At 42.6% G+C, this 24,909-nt stretch overlaps 1 protein-coding gene across 6 annotated transcripts in view; it reads right to left on the bottom strand.

Annotated features, from left to right (window-relative positions):
* Positions 1-1,881: 1,881 nt before the first annotated feature.
* Positions 1,882-24,909, bottom strand: part of PPFIA1 (PPFI scaffold protein A1) — a 113,579-nt gene continuing 90,551 nt past the window's right edge. For 4 of the 6 annotated variants that reach the window (XM_075927705.1, XM_075927703.1, XM_014577505.2 and 1 more), the window contains 3 exons: positions 23,705-23,870; positions 21,760-21,830; positions 1,882-3,412 (listed from right to left, as the gene is read on the bottom strand). In XM_075927705.1, the coding sequence (XP_075783820.1) occupies positions 21,772-21,830; positions 23,705-23,870 (225 nt within the window). In that variant the 3' untranslated portion in view covers positions 1,882-3,412; positions 21,760-21,771. Of the gene's footprint in view, positions 3,413-3,438; positions 3,667-21,759; positions 21,831-23,704; positions 23,871-24,909 lie in introns of those variants that run through there. The other 2 variants (XM_075927701.1, XM_075927702.1) reach the window with 2 other exon arrangements.

The following is a 24,909-nucleotide window of genomic DNA, read 5'->3' on the forward strand; positions in this document are numbered from 1 at the left end:
GCTGTACTTTCCACAGGGAAAGAAATTGGTAGGTTCATCCAAATGTATTTTGTCATATAAATTAATCAGGTGTTTTAAACACATCTCTGGTCACACAACGTTCAGACTTATAAATTTCTGCAGCTTACAGCATGGATGGAGAACTTAAGGCCTGGAGCCCTCAGCTTTTGTCTGAATCCATCCCCTGAGGCTCACCCGCCCCAGGCATTGGAAAGCTAATGCTGGTGCTTCATCACGAGGCTGGAGCACACAAAATCTACTAGGCTGGGCCCTCTAGGACCTGCTGTGCAAGGGGAATGTGGGGAGTATCTTTTTCCTTCTCAGGTGGGTGCCAAATCAGTGATGGGTTTTTGTATGGTCCCCAACTGATTTTTCTGTCAGTGCCCTGCCCCTCCCCCACCCCAAAAAGGTTCCCCACCCCTGGCCTACAGGCACAGCAGTGGTAATATATGTCATCTTTTCAGTCAAAAGGGTCTTTATTTCTAAACTATATTGGAAGGTCAGAAGGGAAAGGAGACTGAATTGGATAAATTGTTTTCTGTATGATTAATTCCTGCTTTTACCCCTTTAAAGTTTTCCCAGTTGACTGCTGTTATTTTTTTTAAGGCAGCTAAGGAAGTGCTCACTTCTCACTTTTACTACAGCTATCATGGGCCAAACATCTGGAATACATTTGGCACCTTGCATAATGACATACACAAAACGTTTGTATATATAATCTACTTAAAATTCAGGCTCAGATTTATCTACTTTAACATTCCAATAAGTGTTCCCACATAAAATTAAGAACAGCTTGTTGCTATGTTGTTTTTTTCTGCTAGTGGAGACAGAAGATCAAACTTTTAATTATATTAAATTTGTTAAAAAGTTAATAAAAAATCAGTAGGATTACTACTTTTCTGATGGGCCTTCTACACAATCTCTCCAACAATCCACAAATGTTCCCCATTTTACATAAATTAGCATTTGTCCTTTTGAATATTCTATGCATGAATGTTCCCAACACATTGTATGGGATACTATTCTTCAGTATGTCCCCACTTTCAAACTGCTTTAATATACGCCTTTAATTATGGACAGCTTCCCTCGGTTCAGTACTGTAAAAATCTTTACCACCACAGGAGTTTCTGCAAAAAAAGGGAGTGTTTTTTTTTTTTTTTTTTTTTTTTTTTTTAAGTTTCATCTCTTGCTAGTGAGAACATTATTTTCTAGAATTCGAAGTGTATCCAGCCTGAACTACAAAATGATTGAATGGAAGCTCACTTATGCAAGAAAAGACAAACTGAAGAGTGTTATGTGATTGCATTTTAAAGAACCACTCACAAGATTTCACCATCCCCTCATCACATTTAAAATGGTTCTGCTGACTTGGAGGACAAGTTGAAACATCTCAATTCAAAGTACACTCAGGCTGCACTGGTGTGAAAATCACTTTAAACTGGTATAAGTTCCAGTGTAGTTTTCTGACAGTGACGTAGCTTGTGCTTATCCCATTGTAATATATTTTCCACTAAACATTCAACATTCAGATTATGAGAATAATATGCTAATACAGGCAGTCTATTCTTGTAGCTTTCTAATTAACAGAAATCTTTGAAGTCAAACTAACGTAAAGAACATTAGATTTTTTTCCATTTTCTTCTATGCAAAATAAGAAACTCTTATTTACTTTGGGACTGGAAATACTTAAACATTACTTTCCAGAGAACAGTTTAACTAATAAAGTCACTATTAGACAAATCTGATTAATATAATGGAGCAGTTGGGGGCTGGTGCCAAAGGCTTTGACCTCCATCACAAATTTAAATTGAAGCCATTTTGAACAAGTTATCTAACTGAAAGAATGTCATGTTTTCATTTCAAGTGAGATTACGCAGCAGCCATTGTTAAGATGTTTTATTGACAACTCTCCAGTATTCACCACAAATATATTTGCACACAATTACAGCTTAGTTTTTTTCAATAGTGTTTTTTATTGGCAGTGGAAAATGCTTCAGAACTTTACTGAAAGAAAGCAATAAATAATACTGTGGTAAAAAGAGTTCAAAAGTACTTAAGCTGTACATACTTCGTTACATAATCAGAAGTTCACAAAAAAGATTAGAAAAAACATAAAACAGTAACAATGAATTTCCAATTGTACAATTAAACTAAAGAGAAGAAACCAAACAAGAAGAAAAAAAAAAAGAGAGACATGCTATATATATTGTTGTATAATAAATAATGCACCATGATCTGAACAGATTTCTTACTGGCTTTTAATGTGCCATTCTGTGATACATTTTCTATTTATAAAGTCTGAAATAGCTACAACCAGATTTTTAAAAAATTGACGGATAACTTTTTAGAACAAGTTTACAAATGAATGCAAAAGATGACTTACATAGGAAATAAGGCCTTTATTAAAAGTTGCGCTACTTTATTCTTCAGCATACTGTGCCTTTATCTTTTATACTAGATTGCAGTGCTTCATGATTGGTCCGCTAAGAAAAGTTGCATCAGTGCCTTTCCACAAATGTTTTAAATCAAAAGGATATGGGAGAAAAGCACTTTTGTGGCCTGTGGATTACTATCAGGAGCTATTATGAAGTCTTTCTTCCTTGGCTGAGAGAAAACATCTCAGTTTATGGCTTATGTTTAGTCATTAAAGAGACATGCTATACAAATACAGTGGATTGGAAGTTCTGAAGGAGTTAACCAATTCCAAAACATGTTCCATAGTGTTAAAATGTTCCCCCATTTTAAAAAATGTATTAAAGCATTAAATGAAGACAATTCACACTTGACAATTTTGTGTGTGAAAAGATACAATTATCAACAGAAATAAAAATAATCTATTAGACCTGCTTACTAAAACAATTATTTGAATGCTTCTGCCAAAAAGGGCTGGTTTATTTTTATTTTTTTTTAGAACTAGCTAATATATTCAAAAGACAAAATATATACTGCTTGGTTTCATGATACTTTTACAAAGACAGTAAAATCCTTTTCACCTTCAGTTTCATTATTAAAAACCCATTGATAATTACAATAACTGCATAATTTACAAAAGCCCTATATTGCTCATAGGGACATATACTTACAAGCATTACAGTACATTCAGTTGGAAAGATTAACAAATGAAGGATAAAAATCAGCAAAGATCTGATTTATAGACTGAATACAGATGGAAAAGGTAAGTAACTATATAAATGAAAAGTCTCATAGGTTTACTTAAATATAAGAAACATTTAATTCTAAAATATTTTCTCTATGGTACTCATGAATTTATTTGCTAATTAAAAACTCTGTAATAAAATCTCAAAGTGTCCATTTAACAAGTATTAACAAAATTAACGGTTCCACTGATTTCTACAATACGATCTTTGAGTTCAAAATGCTGCATATCACCGGTAGAAATAGTGTGGGTAAACTGCAAAATAAAAAAGACATCTGTTAATCATTTGTTAAGATTTTTTAAAAAAAGCAAACATACATTACATTTCAAGTGTAGAACTTACACAATTCATTGTTGTAGTATTTATTACTACATTACTACCATTTCATGAAGTATACAGTTCTATTGGGTTCCTATGTATATTTCAGTTGCAATGTGAGGCATGAGGCCAGAGGTCAAATTCCTTCAATTCCAAAACGGATTAACTTTGTTTTTCCTGGATGTTCTTACTGTGTAAAATACATATTTTAAAAACCCAACCATGTTAAGGAAATTAGAGTTAAGAGCTTTAACATACACATTGTTTTTCTATCTATACTATTTTACAGGGATCAGTCCAAATTTAAAATTTCCCTTTACCTGCAAGAGCTTCCCCTCTCAGCATTTTATACTACAAAGCTCTTTTACTATGCTTTTACACACTAACTACACACTTGGAACCCCCAACTATACTGGGAAATTAACCTATTGCTATCAAAACTTATCTGCAGCAAGTTTCCTGGAGCCAACACTGAAAGTAATTTAACTGCAAATATCTATTTTAGAGATTGGTGCATCTGTTTGTGAGTCTGTGTGTCAGAGTCCATTTGTTCAAGAACTCCTAAACAGTAAAAAGTAGAACCACCATATCTGGTATGCTGATTCTTACCCTAACTTAAATCAAGGTCAGGGTTTGCTTGTACCAAGAAAACAAGAAATGCTGGGAATGGGACTGTTTTCCATAAAGTGTAAAGAGAGGGGCAGAGAAAGGGATGTGATACTGATCGTGGCGACTGAAGGCAGGGGAGAGCTATACAGCACACACATCACTGGGGAGCTGCACCACCAAGAAAATGGCCAGCAGGGCTGGGCCTCTGCCATCTTCCCTGCCACTTGTCTGGGTATGTAGCCCACCTGGCCCTAATGCTCCCCTTCTCACCCTTGGCCATAGCGCAAGAAGGTGGGAGAAGTCATTTGGGCCACAGGGGCTACTTACCCGGACAGGAGGCTGCTAGCAGACTAAAAAATATTTTAAGCACCACTACAAAATAGCAAGCTATTCCACTGCGTCGGAAAGATAGAAAATATGGCAAAAGACTGCCTTGGCTTAACCACAAGATCTTGCATGATCTAAAAATAAAAAAAAGGAGTCATATAAAAAATGGAAAGTAGGACAAATTACAAAGAATGAATATAGGCAAACAATACAGGAATGCAGGGGCAAGATTAGAAAGGCAAAGACACAAAATGAGCTCAAACTAGCTACGGGAATAAAGGGAAACAAGAAGATTTTTTTATAAATACATTTGAAGCAAGTGGAAGACCAAGGAAAGGGTAGGCCCACTGGTCAGTGAGGAGGGAGAAACAGTAACAGGAAGCTTGGAAATGGCAGAGATGCTTAATGACTTCTTTGTTTCGGTCTTCACCGAGAAGTCTGAAGGAATGCCTAACACAGTGTATGCTAGTGGGAAGGGGGGAGGTTTAGAAGATAAAATTAAAAAAGAACAAGTTAAAAATCACCTAGAAAAGTTATATGCCTGCAAGTCACCAGGACCTGATGAAATGCATCCTAGAATACTCAAGGAGCTGATAGAGGAGGTATCTGAGCCTCTAGCTATCATCTTTGGAAAATCCTGGGAGACAGAAGAGATTCCAGAAGACTGGAAAAGGGCAAATATAGTGCCCATTTATAAAAAGGGAAATAAGAACAACCCAGGAAACTACAGACCAGTTAGTTTAACTTCTGTGCCAGGGAAGATAATGGCGCAAGTAATTAAGGAAATCATCTGTAAACACTTGGAAAGTGGCAAGGTGACAGGGAATAGCCAGCATGAATTTGTAAAGAATAAATCATGTCAAACCAATCTGATAGCTTTCTTTGATAGGATAACGAGTCTTGTGGATAAGGGAGAAGCGGTGGATGTGTATACCTAGACTTTAGTAAGGCATTTGATATGGTCTTGCATGATATTCTTATCAATAAACTATGCAAATGCAACTTAGATGGGTGCATTACTGGCTGGATAACCGTACTCAGAGAGTAGTTATTAATGGTTCACAATCCTGCTGGAAAGGTATAACTAGTGGGGTTCTGCAGGGGTCTGTTTTAGGACCGGCTCTGTTCAATATCTTCATCAATGATTTAGATATTGGCATAGAAAGTATGCTTATTACATTTGCAGATGATACCAAGCTGGGGGGAGTTGTGACTGCTCTGGAGGATAGGATCATAATTCAAAATGATCTGGACAAATTGGAGAAATGGTCTGAGGTAAACATGATGAAGTTTAATAAAGACAAATGTAAAGTGCTCACTTAGGAAGGAACAATCAGTTTCACACATACAGAATAGGAAGCGACTGTCTAGGAAGCAGTATGGCAGAAAGGGATCTAGGGGTTATAGTGGACCACAAGCTGAATAGGAGTCAGCAGTGTGATGCAGTCGCAAAAAAAGCAAACATGATTCTGGGATGCATTAACAGGTGTGTTGTGAGCAAGACACGAGAAGTCATTCTTCCGCTCTACTCTGCACTGGTTAGGCCTCAGTTGGAGTAGTGTGTCCAGTTCTGGGCACCGCATTTCAAGAAAGATGTGGAGAAATTGGAAAGGGTCCAGAGAAGAGCAACAAGAATGATTCTTAGGTCATGTTCTCTACACCTTTAAGAAAGGCTGAAATAATTGGGTTTATTTAGTTGAGAAAAGACAAGACTGAGAGGAGACATGATAGCCGTTTTCAGGTATCTAAAAGGGTGCCATAAGGAGGAGGGAGAAAACTTCTTCATCTTGGCCTGTGAGGATAGAACAAGAAGCAATGGGCTTAAAGTGCAGCAAGGGAGGTTTAGGTTGGACATTAGGAAAAAGTTCCTGTCAGGGTAGTCAAACACTGGAATAAATTGCCCAGGGAGGTTGTGGAATCCCCATCTCTGGAGATATTTAAGAGTAGGTTAGATAAATGTCTATCAGGGATGGTCTAGACAGTATTTGGTCCTGCCATAGGGGCTGGGGACTGGACTCTATGACCTCTCGAGGTCCGTTCCAGTCCTAGTATTCTATGATTCTATGAAAACTGTAATTTTCACTTGCAAATTACTGACAAATCACAGCTTCTGAATTTCTGCCTGTTCTTTAAGAAGTGACAGAGTTTGATTTGAGATGTACATAATGTAACCTAATGTAGAGGCTCCTTCTCACTTTGATAAAGAGCATTTTTTGCATACCCATTAAAGCTGTGAATTTAGAAAGCTAGAGTTTATGAAAAATGATGCAGTATCCTATTTTGCATATTACATTAATATAAATCATTTACATAAATGTTTATTACATAAATTCTCCCCCCATGCTTCGCCAACTACACCACCCTCAATATTCTGATTTGGTTCATTTTCAGTTTCCCTCATGTCACACCCCCATCATCATGTGAAGCAGTCAGAGCCATCTGTAATACTTTATGATTATATATGACATCTATTTCTTATTGTGTTTGACATAGGATTATATGTGGTTACCTGCATATATGCAGGAAAGGACACAATAGCTTCAAGCAGTCCCATCCATGTATTACTTAAGGACAATGAAAGGCATCTTTTGCTTTAATGACAGTGATGGATTCAATAGTCTGCCAAAGTAAATATGAGAAGGTCACTCATCCTGTGCAGTAACTGAGGTTCTTACAGATAGCTGTCCCTGTGGTGATCCATGTTAGGTGATTATGTGCCCCTGCATTTGTAATAGCAATACCTGGCTGAGTTGCACATGTGCTGTCCCAGTCTTGTGCAGCTTTAGGTGGTTACATAAGGTCATGTGACCAACTCTTCCTCAGTTCATTCTGTACCACAGAATCTCTAGTATAAAAACTGAAGTAGAGGAGAGGAGAGAGAATAGTGGAACAGCCACAGGAATAACTCTCTCAAGGAAACTCAGATACTGCACAGGGTAATTTCTTCTATCAGGAGTTTCACTGTGGGTACTCCATGTTAGGTGGCTGTAGAGCAGTGCCCCTCCGTGGAAGGGAGGAACTTTGGCACTGTAGTCATGGTGGATGATAAACCATAAGGCTACGTCTACACTGCAGGCTTCTTGCGCAAGAACTGTTTTGTGCAAGAATTCTTGTGCAAAAAGTCTTGCACAAGAGCGCATCCACACTGCCAAGTGCTTTTGCGCAAGAGATGCGCTTTTGTGCAAGAGCGTCCACGGCAGTGTGGATGCTCTTTTGCACAAGAAAGCTCTGATGGCCATTTTAGCCATGAGGGTTTCTTGACGCAAGAAACCCCTGTTGCCCGTCCACACTGCCTTCTTGCACAAGAGGGCTTATTCCTTGTGGGGAAAGGAATAACTGTTGCAGAAGAAGCCCTCTGTTCCAATGTTTTACTGTAAATTTGCTTGCGCAAAAACAGATGTGCAGTGTAAACACTCCGCAAGTTTTTGCACAAGAACGGCCGTTCTTGCTGAAGAAGCCTGCACTGTAGATGAAGCTGAACTGAAGAAAGCATGTGATGATGAATACTGTTTTATGGCATAATGTAGTGTGAAAGTATTGGCTGACACCCAGGTTGTTGCTTTGCAGAGGTCCACAACTGGGGACATTGTTTAGGAAGACTACCAAAACAGACAGTGCTCTGGCGGAGCATGTATGAGTCTCCCAGTGTGGATTGTAGCTGTTGCGGATAACAGAAGATGATGCATCCAGAGATCGATTTAGATAGCCTCCTTTTAGACTTGACAGAGCCTTTAGATTTTTTCCCTGATAGAAAAATAATTGTGATGATTTTCTGAATGTCTTTGCTCTATGTAAAAAGCTGCTATGCTTTGGACATCCACGGTTTGGAATGCTGCTTCTCATTTATTCTTATAGGGTTTTGGAAAGAACGAGAGATGAATGGCTAATTCAGATAGAATGAAGAAGCAATCTTAAGTGCGAATGAGGGATTTGGTCTTAAGTGAATGTTATTTTTTAAAAATGTGTATGGAAGGTGTGCCACAACGGCTCCCAATTCCCTTATCCATCTCGCAGATGTGAGGGTGATAAGGAAGGCCCCTTTCATTAAAAGGTGTAGAGAACAGATTGCTAATGCTTCAAAATAAGTGTGTGTGTGTGTGTGTGCGCGCGCGCGCGCACGATCCAGTAACGCTCTGTAACACTAGATTGAGGTCCCATGATGGAATAGGAGCTCATATTTCTAAGCAAATGTTATGAAGGCCTCTGAGAAAATGCTTGGTGGTTGAGAGAGTGAAGACTGAGAACTCATGCACCTTGTGGTGGAATGCTCTGACAGCTAAGAGATGTACTCCGATCATGGAGAGGCTCCACTTCTAAAGTTCCAATATATAGTCCAGAATCAGTGGTAAGAGAGAAAACCACCATGATTTATCAATTTTGGCACCAGGTATTACATCATCTCCATCTGTGCAGGTGTGTATGTTGGATAGCTGGTCTACAACTGTTTAAAAGAATGTCCGTTACTTCCTCTGAACAGATCATTTTGATTTATCAAGACTCATGGAGTGGCCATGCCTTGTGGTGGAAACTTGCCAGGTTTGTGTGGTGGACCTGGCTTCTTTCTTGGGAGAGGAGAAGAGGCAGAAGAGGAAGAACATGTGGACGACACATAGCTATCTTTGGGAGCTAAGGAAACCACATTTATCTGGACCACATGGAGGCTTTCAAGAAGACTCCAGTGTTCTGATCTTACATATGACCCAGGATAGAACAAGTCTGGTGGAAAGGAAAATGCATTTGATGAAAAAAGCACCACCCAGGGAACAGGGTTCCAATCTTACTTTCGAGCAGAAGTCTGACATCTTGATGCTTGGGTCATCACAATAAAGCTCATAGTTGGGACCCCTCATTTATTCTGAAGTAATCCATGCTACATTTCCCATTCATGGACCTCAGAAGATTTTCTGTATAATGGTTCTACAGTGAAGTTTTGGCATATTGGTAGGTAGGAGGCTAAGATGATGATGTTGTTCCATAGTAACATTCATGCTATATTATGACCATTCCCCCATCAATTTAATATAAAACAGACAAGCAACGTTATATGTGAAAATCTTTATAGTTCTGTCCTTGATTATAGGCAAGAAATGGAAATATGCATTGTGAACTTCCCAAAACTCCAGTAGGTTTATATGTAAAACGGATTCCAACAACATCAGCAGTTTTGGCTGGTATGTCTGTGAAAGTGTGCTGGCCAACATATTAAGGAAGTGATTATTGTTGGAGAGTTCAGCACAGATATTATTTGGTTGTGTCCGCCAACGTACAAAGATGTGTGTTTATGCCATCTCTATTTGGAACATACACTGTTTGGATCCAAAGAATGGATAATTGAGCTTAGGGAGACCATGTGGAACCTCACCTTTACCATCCATGAACTTGTTGAAACAACATAGGTCCAAAATGGGCCTGAGGCCCCCCCCTTTTCTTTTGGGATTTGGAAGAACTCTTTGCCCCTTATCTTCTGAGAAACCACCTCCACTGCCCTTACGGCAGTGCAGAAACAAGGGGAAGGATCTGGGACATGAAGTGATACACAGACTGAGGCATCACTGATGCTTAGCCTTAAGTCACTTACTCGGGGGACCTCTTGCATCTTTTGTCCCCTGTGGGGGAGAAGAGCCCTTCCTACTCAATGAAAGGAATGAGCATTGCTGATGATGTTGCTTCTGATGTGGCTTAAAGGACTTTCTCTGCATGGATGGGTATGCATACCAGAGATTGCACTATAACATGAGTGTGCTTTGGGCTATGAAGCCTAGAGTCTGTTTGCTTGGAATGGGGGTGGGAGGGAGAGGCTCAAGTCCTCAAATGAGAGGCTTTGCAAGATGTGCTGAAGGTCTGGAAGAAGGCCCAATGCCTGAAGCCATGTCGAATGGTGCATGACCACTCCAGCTGATATCATGAGGGCATCTGAAGAGCTGTCCCAGCCTCTGTTTACCCTTGTCCATCAGGCCAGCAAGCTTTCCAGCAGGGATCCTTCTGGAAGGAGCTCTTTCAACTTTGTTACGGTGTCTCACGTGTTTAAATTGTACTTGCTGCGGATAGCTTGTTGGTTTGCTATCCTCAGCGGCAAACCTCTGGCAGTGTAGAGATCTTTCTGCCAAACTGGTCTAATCATTGGTTTCTTTGGCCTTGGGAGCAGGTATCTGCTGGCTTTGGCACACCTCGTTCACAACCAAGACTACTAATGAGCACAAAAAAGGATGTGAAGAGGAATTCATACCTCTGAGGGCACATTTCCACCCCCGTGGCAGGCAGTGGGAGGGACTGAGGCCAGGGTCTACCAGATAAGAGATTTTGGGGGTTTTCTTTTTTTATTGCTGTAATGAGAGGGAATGTGACCCTTGATGGACCCTTGGGGATAGACTGTCTACTATAGGGTCTTCTATCTCTGCCACCTCCTCATCCTGCAGGCCCATATTACGGGCAATATGCCAGTGTAAGTCTTGCTGGACCTTATGGTCAATAGGTGGATGAAAATGAGGCAGCAATGGGGGAACAGGGTCCTCCTGGATGTCTGAGGGGCCTGACTCCTACCTACCCTCATGGTGACCTTCAGGTGAGTTCTGCACTGACAGGGCCTCAGCTGCAGATGGAAGTTGAGGAATTCCAGTCGTGTCCACACCGCTTGGTGACTATCTCCTATGGTGGATGGAGAGTGGGTGTCATCCCTGGTAACCTGGGATGGCGGCCTGCTAAGGTTGCCAAGTGGAAGGCCAGCAAAGGGGTACCCTGGGCCTGATGGTACACCCAAGAAGTCCACAATGGCCACTGAGGAAGTGGAGGCTATTAGGGCTTCCAGAACACGTGGGGCTCTCCCTTGTGTCTGCTTGACATATGCCTGGCACTTCTGGATGGGATCAGCTCGGCTTCTGACAAGAGACAACAGTGAAGGAAAGGAACAATGAGATACTAATGAGCCCTGGGTAGGGAGTTGGTGCCATGTGGAAGAAAAGCAGGACTGGTGCTGGGAGGAGTGTAGTGGTCTTAAGAGTTTGGTACCAGAGAGCAGTGCTGCCTCTCAAAGCCAGACGAGGTGCACGGTCAGCTGTTTGTACCAGGGAGTGTGACGACTTCTGTCTTGGTGCTGGGCTTGTCTGAGATGTCATGGGCACTGGTGAACAGTGCCAGAAGGCCAAGGATCTGGAACTGTATCAGACTGACAGTCACAGACAGGGCACCCTGCATCAAGGCAAGCTTGCTGCAAGACAGCACCTATGTGGACAGTGCTGGAGGTGCACATCTGCCTGAGGTGGGGGAACCTTGAGCTCAATCAGGTCTCTGAATTGCTCAAATGTGTTGGGCACTGAAGGCTCTACAGTCTCCATTGGGTGTCAATCAGTGGAGCGGAGATGACTGGTGCCAGACTCAATGGCATCTGGGCCGCTGTAGTCAACGGCATTGCCTCCTGACACTTGACAGGAGAAATCCTGCCTGGTAGTTCGCTGGCCAGTAGGAAGTCTGACAGACCTATGAAGGGAATGACCCCTGTCTCTCTTTTTATGGCACTTGCGGGGGGACCAGTGAGATCGAGCGGTGCTGTGGCTCTGTTCCATGATGTGATGCTGGAAACTTGTGGAGACAGGGCTCCTTCACAGAGCTCTTTGCACCATATTGTGAACCAAGGCCAAGGTGCTCTGAACCAATGAACTTGCATCCAGGAATTCAGGAGCTGCAGGTCTAAGTGCGGCTTCCATCAGAAGCTGCTTAAGTCTGAAGCCTTTCTTTCTTGTGCGAGGCTTGAAAACCTTGTAGATCTTGCAGTGTTCTGCTTGATGCATTTCTCTCAGACAGCATACATAGGAATAGTGTGGGATCTCTACTTGGCATAGGCTTTTGGCATGAACTGCAAGCCTTTAACCCCAGGGCTTGCTGCATACCCCACAGTGAGTAGTAGAGCAGACAAGCCCAGCCATCCAAGATAACTATTAACTTATCACTAACAACAACTAACAGTAAAAGTAATAATTCTCTTACCTCACTGTGAAACAATAATGCTAGGGAGCACTTGCGAACAAGTGAGCGGCGTTCCATCACAGATGGAAAGAAGGAATCTAGGGGCAGTCGCGTGGGCAGGGTCATATATAGATTACCATACTGGCACCACTCCCGGGGGCTCCACACCTGACCCGATGGGCACTGCTAAGGGAAAAAGCTTCCAATGTCCATGCATGCAGTGTACACTTAATTGGAATCAATGTGAACAAGAACCACCTGAGTGTCCTACTTTGTCAGATTATTGTTATATGAAAACATATGTTCTGGAGATTGAGGGCCGAGAATCAAACCTCTCTTGTCAGTGCTGGAATTATGGTTGCTAACATGAGTGTCCTAAACTGTTGGGTCTTCATGAGTTTATTGGGTCTTCTTTTCTGGGTTAGAAAAAATAATGTGAGTAGAATCCCTTCCCATTGTTGTGTTGCTAGTGGCTCTGTGGGTAGGCATATGACCTGGATTACCTCCTGTCACAGTACATGTTCATGAGAGGGGTCCCTGAAGAGAGATGGGGAGGAGGGAGAGTGGTTATAGGGAATGAAGGTAAACTGGATGGAATAGCCAGTCTCAATGATTTTTAACACCCATGTCTCTGATGTGATGGTCTGCCAGGCTGGGTGGAATGAGATCAAATGGTCTCTGAATAGATGGGAGGTAGTGGGTGTTTCCAGTACTTGGAAAAAGGGGAGTAAACTATTCTAAAGGGCATCTATAGTATTTTAGCGAATATAACCCACGGGTTATATTCGTTTTTACAAACCCTGCACCCCCACCCCCCAGGGGTATACTTGGGTGCGGGTATACAAACATTTTTTTACACACCAACTCACCACCTGGTTCCGCCGCAGCCATAGGAAGGGGCAGGGGGAGCGCTCATCCTGCTGTGCAGGAACCAGGCGGTGAGCATTCCCCCGCCTGGTTCCTGTGCATCCTCCAGCCTCTGGGCGGTGAGTGCTCACCACCCGATTAGCCTCCTCTGGCTGTGGAGGAATTTCCTCCTCTGCCCCCCCCCCCCCCCCCCGCACCATACATATACCCCCAGAACAGCCTTGTATACCCCGTGGGTTATACCGGTGTGCAGGATATACAAAGTTTTTTTTTAACTCAAAAAGCAAAAACCGGGGGGGGGGGGAAGAGATATTTGGGTGCAGGGGTATATTCGCTAAAAGATGGTAATAACTGAAATTTAATTTCCGAACATAAGAGAAAAAAGTTTGGGGTTTGCTTTTGCCTTTAAAAAAAGAACAGTGAAGGAGAACTAACTATACAACTGATTAACAAATGCTGGTATTCCGCTGGCGACGATGACAACAATATTGTTGCAGTACTCATCTAAGGCTACGCATGTGACTCCAAAGCCTGATGAACAGGAACCATCTGCAACAAAGGCATGGGAAGTCTGTATTTATATTTGATGATGCAGGTCTATGATGCTTTCCATGTGAAACCTGGGGATGAATTTGTCAATCCTGCTCAAACATGTTACATGTTGAATTTAACAAGGACCACCAGTGAGTCCTTCCTGAAACATTTACTCAAATTCTTTGGGACTGATGCCAGCCCATTGGAGACTGCTCTTCAGATTCTCTCTTACAGGGCTTACATAGATGATCCTTCTTTCTTTTCCCCTGACTCAGCTCTCTATGCAAGATCTATTTTGAGAGACTGGTCTTCCAAACTGAGGACGTCTGCTCCACCTAAATCATGTTCTCAGGCCTGGTCTACACTAGGAGTTCAGATCAAACTTACTGCATTAGGGTCAAGTTTCTAAACAATGAGTCCACACTACCAAGCCCATTCCATCGATTTAATGGGCCATTAAAGTAAATTTCTGAAGTCCTAGTTTCACGAGGAGTAACCGCTAAATTCAATCTTGTATGGTCGATTTTCCAGTATTGCAGATGCAGCACTGTGAAAGTTGAGGATCATGGCCTCCAAGAAGTGTCCACAATGCCCCGTGATAACCAGTCTGGCCATGACTTTCAACTCTACTGCTCTCCAAGTGAACAGGAAAAGCCCCAGGAAAAGCTGAATTTCATTTCCTGTGTAGCCAGTGTAGACAGCACACTTGGGCAGCACACCTGATCAGGAGTTCTAGTTCCTTGAGCTCCGTGAGTTCTCAGGGTTGCAGACGAGCACCAGCATGTAGCATTGCCACAGGGGAGTAGGAATCTGTTCTTGCAGAACTACAACCCAGCAAAAGAAACAAATATCTATGCCAAGATCGCAAGGGGGCATGGAGGAGAAGGGAGACACTCAGAAGTACCACATGAAAATAAAGGAGCTGAGGCAGTCATAATAAAAGACAACAATGCAAACAGATGGTGTGGAGCGTTGCCATGAACACGCAGCTTCCACAACTAACTGGATGCGATCCAGGGAGCAGGGAGTACCGAGCAGGTTCTCTAGGAAGTCCATGGATTCCTCCCAAGACACTCAGGCAGCCTCAGACAGTGGTATGAAGGACAGCATGTTGGAAAAGGAGGAGGAGGAGAATGGTCAGTGGGCAAGTGGGGCAACTGAGGTCACTGAGAGCCAAGAACTATTTATAACTTTGGAGACAATCCCTTCCTCCCAAGACATCTCACAGTCGGGCACTGATCCTGGGGAGGGCACTTCTGGTGAGTTTACATTTTTTATTTCGCTAAAAGTGGGTTAAGGCAATCGGGTGTGATCTGTGCCGGCCATTGTGCCTATATAGTGGGGGGAGGGGGGAGGATATCCCCTGATCAACTTGTTAACATGTCTGGAGACAGAGTGGGAATCCTCTGTGCCACTCATATAGGAACTTTTTAATCCAGGTGTGGGCAAGACAGCTTCCATGGGCTGGATCTAGCCCGCCCAGCCAACTGATCTGGCCCGCAGCTGCCTTGCTGCTCCCCTGCTCCTAGGCCATTCGAGACCTGGGGATGGGAGAGCACACAAAGTCTCCTCCCACTGCCAAGAGCCCATGACACCAGAGGGAACTGCCAGCTGTTACAAACAGCTGGTGGTTCCCTTAAGGCACTGCATGCCACTGGCAGGGGGCAAGGGACTTCATGCATTTCTCTACCCCCAAGCCCTGACTTGCTGGGGAGCAGAGAGAGTGCTCAAAGTCTCCCGCCACCAGGGGCGCGCAGCAACTACAGGCAACCACCAGCTGTTCAAAACAGCTGGCATTTCTCTCTAGGCATTGTGTGCTCCTAGCAGGGCAGGGCCACAAAGACTTCATGTGCTCCCTGACCCCCAAGTCCATTAGGGTCTGTGGGAGAGGGAGCATGTGAAGTCTGCTGGCCCTGCACCTTCTGGGGCAGCCCGTGACCACTTCCGAAATTTGTGAAGTGGCCCCCTTCAAAAATTATTGCCTACCCCTGCTTTAATCCTTCTCACAAGGTTTCTGGGAAGGCCTGCCTGATTCCATCCTCCATGGTAGGACACCTTTTAATGCCAAGCCAGCAGCATACATGATCTGGTGTCATTGCAGCACAAGCTCCAGGTTTCTGGCCACATTCAGTCAGCATCTGTTTCCTATCACTCTGTGTGATTTGGAGAAGTCTGATATCTTGCATGGAAACCTGGATGAAGCAGGGGAAACTATTTGGTGATGCCTCTGCTGTAAACCTCCATTTGTTCATTTCCAATGATGCAAGGCTTCAGCCCCTGCCCTGCCTTGCTGCTACAATTCAGATTGTAGCTTGTCAAACAAGCAGGAGTTCCTACAGACGCACGCATCATGCACCTTTCCAAACCATCCCACACTGATGTTGGTGAAATGGCCCCAGCCCTTGTGATCCAACAGTCCCTGCAGTACCATCAAGAGGTATCTCTTGCGGTTTATGTACTCCTTTGCAAGGTGGTCAGGCACCAAGATGGGGATGTGGATTCCATCTATCACCTCACCGCAGTTAGAAAACCCCAGTTCTGCAAAGCCCTCCAGGTTTCCTCGAGTCAGAAGGGTATCAACCACCTGGGCTACTTATAGCACAGCAGTGCCCATTGAAGATTTCCCCACTCTGAATTGATTCTTAACAGACCATAGCTGTCTAGCAAGCTTCCACAGAGCTACTGCCATTCACTTCTCCACTGTCAGAATGAATCTCATTCTGGTATTCTTGCATTTCAGTGTGAGTGAAAGCAATTCACAAAGTTCCATGAAAGTGGCTTTATGCATGCCAAAGTTTTGCAGCCACTGCTAATTGTCCCATACCTGCATCACAATGAGGTCCCACCAGTATGGGCTTGTCTCAGCACCAGAATTGGCATTTCACTGTGTCCAGAGGATCAAATCCTGGCAGCATTTGCAATTCAATCAACTCAAGTGCTTCGCAGGACAGCATATTCATGGTCTCCTGACATTAGTCCTCATTCTGACGAACCCTGGATATGCTCTCGACATACTCCATCATTTAGTGCACCAAGGTTAACATCAGCATTATAAAGGCTTGATGATGAACAAGATCTATGAGGGGGATCCATGCTATGGTGTCTGTGCAGATAACCAGCAAGAGAAAAAAGGGTGTGAATGAACTATTTGCTGTTGAGGGGGTGGGACTGGAAACTAGCTTTACTAATTCTGGAGGAAATTTCATTATTAAGGAACTGTCACTTGAGATGCTGCTGCCCAAATACTTGGAGTTATCTACATTTTTCAGATATGTGCCTTCAATGAAGAGGTCAGGCACAGAGACATTGGAACAAGGTGCTGGCTAGAACAAGATCTCCATTTTCCCATGAGTGATCGCGAGGCCAAAAAGCTGGGAAGCTTCAGAAAAATCTTGAGAGTCTATGACAGTCTATGAGCCATCATGGCACAGTTCCCTTAGTCTTCAAAGATCTAAGAGGGAGCCATCAAGTCAGCACTGAACATATATCCCCTGTGCCAAGTCCCTTGTGGCATGGCTGATGACAAACCAATAAGTTAACAGCACTGGAACAAGTTTGCAGCTCTGCTTCATTACATTTGAAATCTCAAAGCCATCAGAAAAGTCGCCAGTTTTGAGAAACAGGCAGGTGATTTGAATGAACCTTCTTGGGCAGCCTAGTTCATGCTGAATAGCCCACAGACCTTCTACGTTGACCATATTAAAAGTATTGGCTAAACTGATGAACACAGCATACATAATTCTCATCTTCTAGAAACAATTTTCCTGGACTTCCCTTATGGCAAAGATCATGTCAATACTACTATGACCTGGCCTGAAACCACACAGTACTTCAGACACATTCTCCTCAATACGTTCAGAAGTCTGTTCAAAAGAACGAGCGCTAATATTTTTCCTGCTGTATAAAGGAGAGCAATGGCTCTATAGTTCTTGAAGTCAGCTTTGCTGCCTTTGTTTTTGAATAGTGATACAATAAATAGCATCGCTTGTGGCATTTCTTCTTCCTCCCAAATGCTACTCAAGATGTCATGAAACACCTGAATGGCCCTGGGGTCTGCTACTTGACACAGTTCTGATGGAATACTATCATAAAGGCTTTGCCAAAGTTAAGATGTTTGATGGCTTTCATAACTTCCTCAACCAATAAAGGGAGGAGGGCAAGATCCTTTTTGATGGGTTTGTTGGGTAAATGACCAAGGGCATGCTGAATGACCATGGATGGTCTATTGAGTAAACTACTGAAGTGTTCAGCCAAGGAGCTGATAGAGGAGGTATCTGAGCCTTTAGCTATGATCTTTGAAAAATCATGGCAGACAGGGGAGATTCCAGAAGACTGGAAAAGGGCAAATATTGTGCCCATCTATAAAAAGGGGAGTAAGAACAACCCAGGAAACTACAGACTGGTCAGTTTAACGTCTGTCCCAGGGAAGATAATGGAGCAGGTAATTAAGGAAATCATATGCAAACACTTGGAAGGTAATAAAGTGATAGGGAATAGCCAGCATGGGTTTGTGAAGAACAAGTCATGCCAAACTAATCTGATAGCTTTCTTTGATAAGATAACGAGCCTTGTGGATAAGGGAGAAGCGGTGGATGTCATATACCTAGACTTTAGTAAGGCATTTGATACGGTCTCGCACGATATTCTTATTGATAAACTAGGCAAATATAACTTAGATAGGGCCACGATAAGGTGGGTGCATAATTGGCTGGATAACCGTAGTCAGAGAGTTGTTGTTAACGGTTCTAAATCCTGCTGGAAAGGGATAACAAGTGGAGTTCCTCAAGGGTCTGTTTTGGGACCCGTACTGTTCAATATCTTCATCAATGATGTAGATATTGGGATAGAGAGTACGCTTGCTTATTAAGTTTGCAGATGATACCAAACTGGGTGGGGTTGCAACTTCTTTGGAGGATAGGGACATAATTCAAAATGACCTTAGCAAGTTAGAGAAATGGTCAGAGGTAAACAGGATGAGGTTTAATAAAGAGAAATGCAAAGTGCTCCACTTAGGAAGGAACAATCAGTTCCATACATACAAGATGGGAAGCGACTGTCTAGGAAGGAGCATGGCGGAAAGGGATCTAGGGGTCATAGTGGACCACAAGTTGAATATGAGTCAACAGTGTGATGCTGTTGCAAAAAAAGCAAATATGATTCTAGGTTGTATCACCGGGTGTGTTGTAAGCAAAACTTGTGAAGTCATTCTGCCGCTCTACTCTGCACTAGTTAGGCCTCAGCTGGAGTACTGTGTCCAGTTCTGGGCACCACATTTCAAGAAAGATGTGGAGAAATTGGAAAGGGTACAGAGAAGAGCGACAAGAATGATTAAAGGTTTAGAGAACATGACCTATGAAGCCAGGCTTCATGAACTGGGCTTGTTTAGTTTGGAAAAAAGAAGATTAAGGGGGGACATGATAGCGGTTTTCAAATATCTAAAAGGGTGTCACAAGAAGGAAGGCGAAAATTTGTTCCTCTTGGTTTCTGAGGACAGGACAAGGAGTAATGGGCTTAAAGTGCAGCAGGGGAGGTTTAGATTGGACATTAGGAAAAAATTCTTAACTGTCAGGGTGGTCAAATATTGGAATAAATTGCCAAGGGAGGTGGTGGAATCTCCCTCTCTGGAGATATTTAAAAACAGGTTAGATAGACATCTGTCAGGGATGGTTTAGACGGAGCTTGATCCTGCCTTGAGGGCGGGGGGCTGGACTCGATGACCTCTGGAGGTCCCTTCCAGTCCTATGATTCTATCTCTGTATGATTCCCTCGTTTGTCCAATCTGCTGACTTCAAGGGAGCTGTCATAGATTGTCCATAGACGGTCTTGAGAGAACATCTTTGTGTTGTTTATATCTGTAGAATGCTGAACTTCTACAGCTTTCCTCTCCCATCACTCATCCTGCATTCTCCTTAGTTCAGACTGGGCCTTGCTCTACGGGTACATAAATGTATCTTTCTTTGAGCTGGAACGGATTCATTCTGCCATTCAACAAATGCTTTATGCTTGTCATTTAGGAATTTGGAAATATCCTTGTTCTCATCAAATCAATCCTGGTGTACACTCTAGACTCCAGCACTGATTTAGTTGCGTCAATTACATGTTTGTACTGGTTCCATTTTTCTGTTGGGTTGCCAGTGATTAGTAAGCATGGAAAAGCTTATCAAGTGGCTGCTGCAACTGCACTTGACAGTTACTGTTCTTGCGCATTCCTCTGTTGAAGTCTGTTCTATTAAGTTTGGGGCCTGTGAAGGGACTATATGCAGTTTAAGCACTGCTAATACCAATCTGTGGCCCGCCCAGCATTCTGCACCACACATGGGTTTGGTAATTCTGACATTGCAGCAAGTTCTACAGAAACAAGAGCTGTTCTTCTCTCAGGCCTTTGTGTATCACCTTGAACCATAATTGTGTAGACATTCCAGGCTCCTGAAATGAGTCTTCTCCTCTTTATTGTTTTTTCAGTGCTGTAGGATAATCTGCCAGCTATGGTAGTCTGGTCAAATGCTATGAAGCCGACAGTGTTTAGGGTACCTTTTCTATTCCTTTTCCTTTGGTGAAAAGGAATAGAAGGGTTATCCTAACAACAAAATAGGGTGAGAAGGGTTATCCTAACAACAAAATACACAGTTACCTACAATGCTGCAAAACTTCTCTACTGCCCCAGGGATGGAGCTGAATGGCCACTAGTCCAAAAGATGGTTCTCTGCAGGATTATGGCCAGTGTTCCATCTAAACTGTAATCACCCATGAAGCTGTGCTGATGCAATCAGACCCGCCCAGTTCAGGGCTCCATGCAAGAGCTGACTGCCTGGGCAGGGCTGATAAAGCACCTGTAAAGTTGTGCTGCCCTGCAGCTTAGAGGGAACACTGATTATGGCTACAACTGTCAGTGGTCATCTCCACTCTTCGCCACATCCCCATTGCTGCAGGATTTGGATTAATGATATAATGTTAATGATGGTGAGATCTGATAAGATGTTAATGGGATGAGAGTTGTAAGAAAATCTGTGCGACAAGTTTTTTTAAGTGAGAAAGCCATTGGACATAGGCAGACCCAATGTCTTGGGGATGGAAGCCAGATTCCAGCAGGACAAAGAATTATGACTAGGTATTTCCTTAGCTGCAATGGGTGACCAAGACATCTTCCAGTGCTTTGTCATTTTTTCTGTTTCCCACAGCATTGTTGATGAATCACCTTCATGTCCTTAGAATCATCCTCCGCCCAATCTGCTAGAACAGTCTTTGCATACAAAAAAAAAGGAATTTTCCCTCTCTCACAGAGGGTAACAGACCCATCACTACCCTAAATAACTAAAGTAACTATTCTAAAAGAATAGAAGCACTGCTAAATATTCTCTGTCAGAGGGCAGTAGAGGAGGAGCTGGTGTGGGAAGGATTGGTTGCACAGTGAAGCAGCACAACAAAGGGAAAGTGTATGTGCCACCTAAACAGGCACTGCTACTACAAATTTCCAGTTATAAGCACAGGAGTGCACAACTGCCTAAGGTGAAGCACCAACAGGATTACTCCTTAAGAACCACCACAGGTAGCCAAACCTAGCCAGACCTGTCAAGGAACTGTGGTTGGTACAAGCATGCTATAGCACTAGGCTGTCTTAAGAGTGGGAGAATTGTGGGATTCCACCTAAGAACAGATAAAAACAGCTGACCCTGCAATGTCCTCAAAGAATACCAAAGTAGATAAGGCCTGAATTTCTAGCATAAAGACAATAAAATATCCAATTTACCAATTATTTTCCTTTGCAAATGCAAACTAACTTTAAAATTAGGATAATATTATGTAAAAGTTGATAGTGTTAGCAATAAGAAACCACCTTAACATTCTCAATGCAATATTTCTATTTTAAACTGATTGGCTTTCTCTTTTTTACATTTAGATATTAATTTTTTGGATTTGGTATAAATTTTAAAATGTATATTCTACAAAGTGGCCTGTTTTCCTGCTATACCTATCTTTTCTTACTCACCAACAGACGCCTTTAACAGGAGTAAGTCCTTACTGTACTGGAATCCAGTCTTTGTGTTCCTGATACATTGCCTGTTTCAACAATCATAGAAGGAAGACATGCAGAACACAGCATGCAGTTAGTCTTCAAAAAAAAAGTCACACAGCAATATGATTACAGCTATTGTACATGCTCAACTAAAGGTACAACAAATTAGGAAAGCAGAATTTAAAATCTCCTTAAATTCATCTATTTCCTAGTTCCAATTTCAGTGCTTAGTTTATCAAAAAGTTCCTAATAAAACAATACTCATTCAAGCTAGAGAACTGTAAAAGACAGAAGTGAATCATTGTTTCTAGAAGTACAACTATTAACAGGGCTGGACAAACCGCTGAATCTACTCGTCTGGGGTGAGTAGATTTCAGTCGGTCGCTCCATGCGCCCCGTTCACTGGCACTGCGCGCACTTGCAGTGACGGTCTGGTGCATGCGTGGTGCAGGGCTGGTGAGTAGCTCTCGCCGGGATTTGTCAAACGCTGACTATTAACATTCTTCTTTATAAGATTTCTCTCAGCTTTTGCACATGGAGAAGAAAACTTGAATTTTTAGAATGTGTACGTGTAATATTTTGTATTTAAATCAAATTAAACATTTTATGGTGCAGAGAATTTCTGGACTGGATATTTTACACAGAGTAATATTTACAATTTTAATTATCCCATTAACATTCTTAATATTTATGTGTAATATAGACATGTTTCTCAAACTTCATTTATTTAGTTAAAATGTTTAAAATAAATAGGTACACCACCAAGTTGGTCCAAATTGGAACAAAGGAATTTCTCAAATTAATTGTCTAGTAAATTCCATCACAAATGAAAATTTCCATTTGGCAAGCACTGGTTTTTATCTGGGCATTATAAAACCAAAATCAAACAGAAAGCTTACCATACTGACAAAAATCATATTTTTAATTTTTTTTTTATTATCTGGCCAAATTCTGCTCTCAAGCATATACACATGGTTCTTTCTAAAGTCCACACCAGCGGGAAAACTGTATTGTAACTTAAGTACTGAATGCATTTGTAAGATACATTAAGTGATTGATAAAGCAAAAAAACAAACCCAAACCAAAAAAAACCTAGTGACTTTTACTACTACATTATGATGTATAAAAAGCCTCAAGGATTTTTTTAGATGAAATTTCCTACTTTTATTTTTGTTTTCCAGTAAAGCTTATCAATGCACATTACTGCACTGCCTTACATTTAGGCTTTACTTGTGCTCTTATTAATACTAAATTAGAAATATACAGCTATTGCCCCCTTTTTACAATATAAGAAAATATCACTAAGTTTTAGTGGAATGCCATCTTATTTCCATAGTCACAAATACAGAAACAAAGTATTTCCTAATAGAAAGATTTAATCTTTTCCCAGAGAACAATAAAACTGAAAATGAACTACATGTCTGGTAGAAAGCTCACACACAAGTTATGACAAAAATAAACCTATGTGTATAAAATTTTGTATTTCAAAAGTAACATGCACAAGGCAGATGCTTTTATGCAGATTAAGAGAAAAAGATTCTACAGGTTGAACCTCTAGTCCGGCAACATCCATGGTCCAGTATGATTTTAGTTAGCCAAATGTCCACTTATCTTGGGTTTGGCCAAGTTTCCTGTGGTCCCATAAAGTTTTACAACCACCAATCCTATCTCAGTATTCTGTGCTGTTATTTAGAATACATTTAGGGATTAATTAGAGCTAAGAGCCCATTAGCAGCTGAAATGTTGGTAATGCTGAGAATTGGCCGAACCTCCCTTGGTTTGGTTAATTCTCTGGTTTGGCACCTGTCAGGTCCCCAGGGTGCTGGGCTAGACAAGTTCAAACTGTAGGTACTTAATTTAGCTATAAGCTCAAGTAAAAAAGTTCATGCTTATAAAACTGCAACATAAGTTTGCGTACCATCAATTTGCATCTTCTTTGGCTGCATAGAAGGTGAAGACATTGAGGCGGTAACTCTGAAGTTTGCAGGAAGAGTCTCTGCAGATCCAGCAGCTAAGCCTCTTATGTCCTTTGGTCTAAACTTCTTTCTCCACGAAGGTGCTCGTCTAAAGCTTTTATCATCATCCTGTCAGATTGATCAGCATCATTAGTAATTCTAAAAACAGGATTACTTGCCATAAATTAAATTTAGAGCAGTCCAGGGTGAACGTAAGCTGGTGCACCCTGGTGAGGTGCTCCAGCAAGAAACTAGCTGACTAGGTTACTTAGCTGCAAGAGGATGGGCGGGACACTCCCAGCCCAACTCCTGGCTTCCTGCAGGCTGCCATGCTAGAAGCAGGCAGCCTGGCAGATTAGAGGGGCTGGTAGGGGGCTGTCTGGAACTGCTCCAGTCTGGAGCCTCCTGCCACAGTTTTAGGGGGTGGGGGGAGCTGCAGCCACACTTACCCCAGTGGCTGAGTGGGTTTTTTTTTCCTTTCTGCTGACTAGGGAATGAGGAAAAGTTCACAGCCTACTCCCACTCCTGGCTGTCCAGGGGAGGGCAGAAGGAGGACACAGGCTGTGTACTTTGCCTCACTTCCTAGTCATCAAAAAGAAGAAAAAAAAGCCACTCAGTGATGGATAAATGGGGCTGCAGCTCCTCCTCCCCCCATCTCTGAAATGGGAACCTTACCCACTGCACTCACCCAGTCCCTGTCCTGTCCCTCTCTTCGTACCCCCTGCCCCGAGCTCCCTCCTCATATATCCCAACCTTGACTTCTGCACTCCCCCACACCACAACTCTCTGCCCTGTTCCCCTCCTGATATATCCCTACCCGAGTCTCTCATATACCTCAGCTTTGACTCCTGCATATCACGTACCCAGCCCTAATGCCTGTATCCCCCAACACATCCAAACCCTCTGCTCTGAGCACCTTGCACTCCACCCCACACCTACATTTCTTACAGATACTGCTGTATGGCCACATCTCCCCGCCGCTAGCCCCACCAAAGGGGAGGGCGGTGGTTGTGATAGGATAGTACCTGTAAGAACTGTAAGTTACTTTCACCCCTGGTAGTGTCAATATCTTCCCCCACAACTCCAAGGGTACGTCTAGACTACCGCGTTTTGTCGACGGAAGTTTTGTCTACAGATACTGTCGACAAAACTTTCGTCGACGAAGAGC

The sequence above is a fragment of the Pelodiscus sinensis genome, chromosome 4, assembly GCF_049634645.1.
Source record: "Pelodiscus sinensis isolate JC-2024 chromosome 4, ASM4963464v1, whole genome shotgun sequence".
NCBI classification, from domain to species: Eukaryota; Metazoa; Chordata; order Testudines; family Trionychidae; genus Pelodiscus; species Pelodiscus sinensis.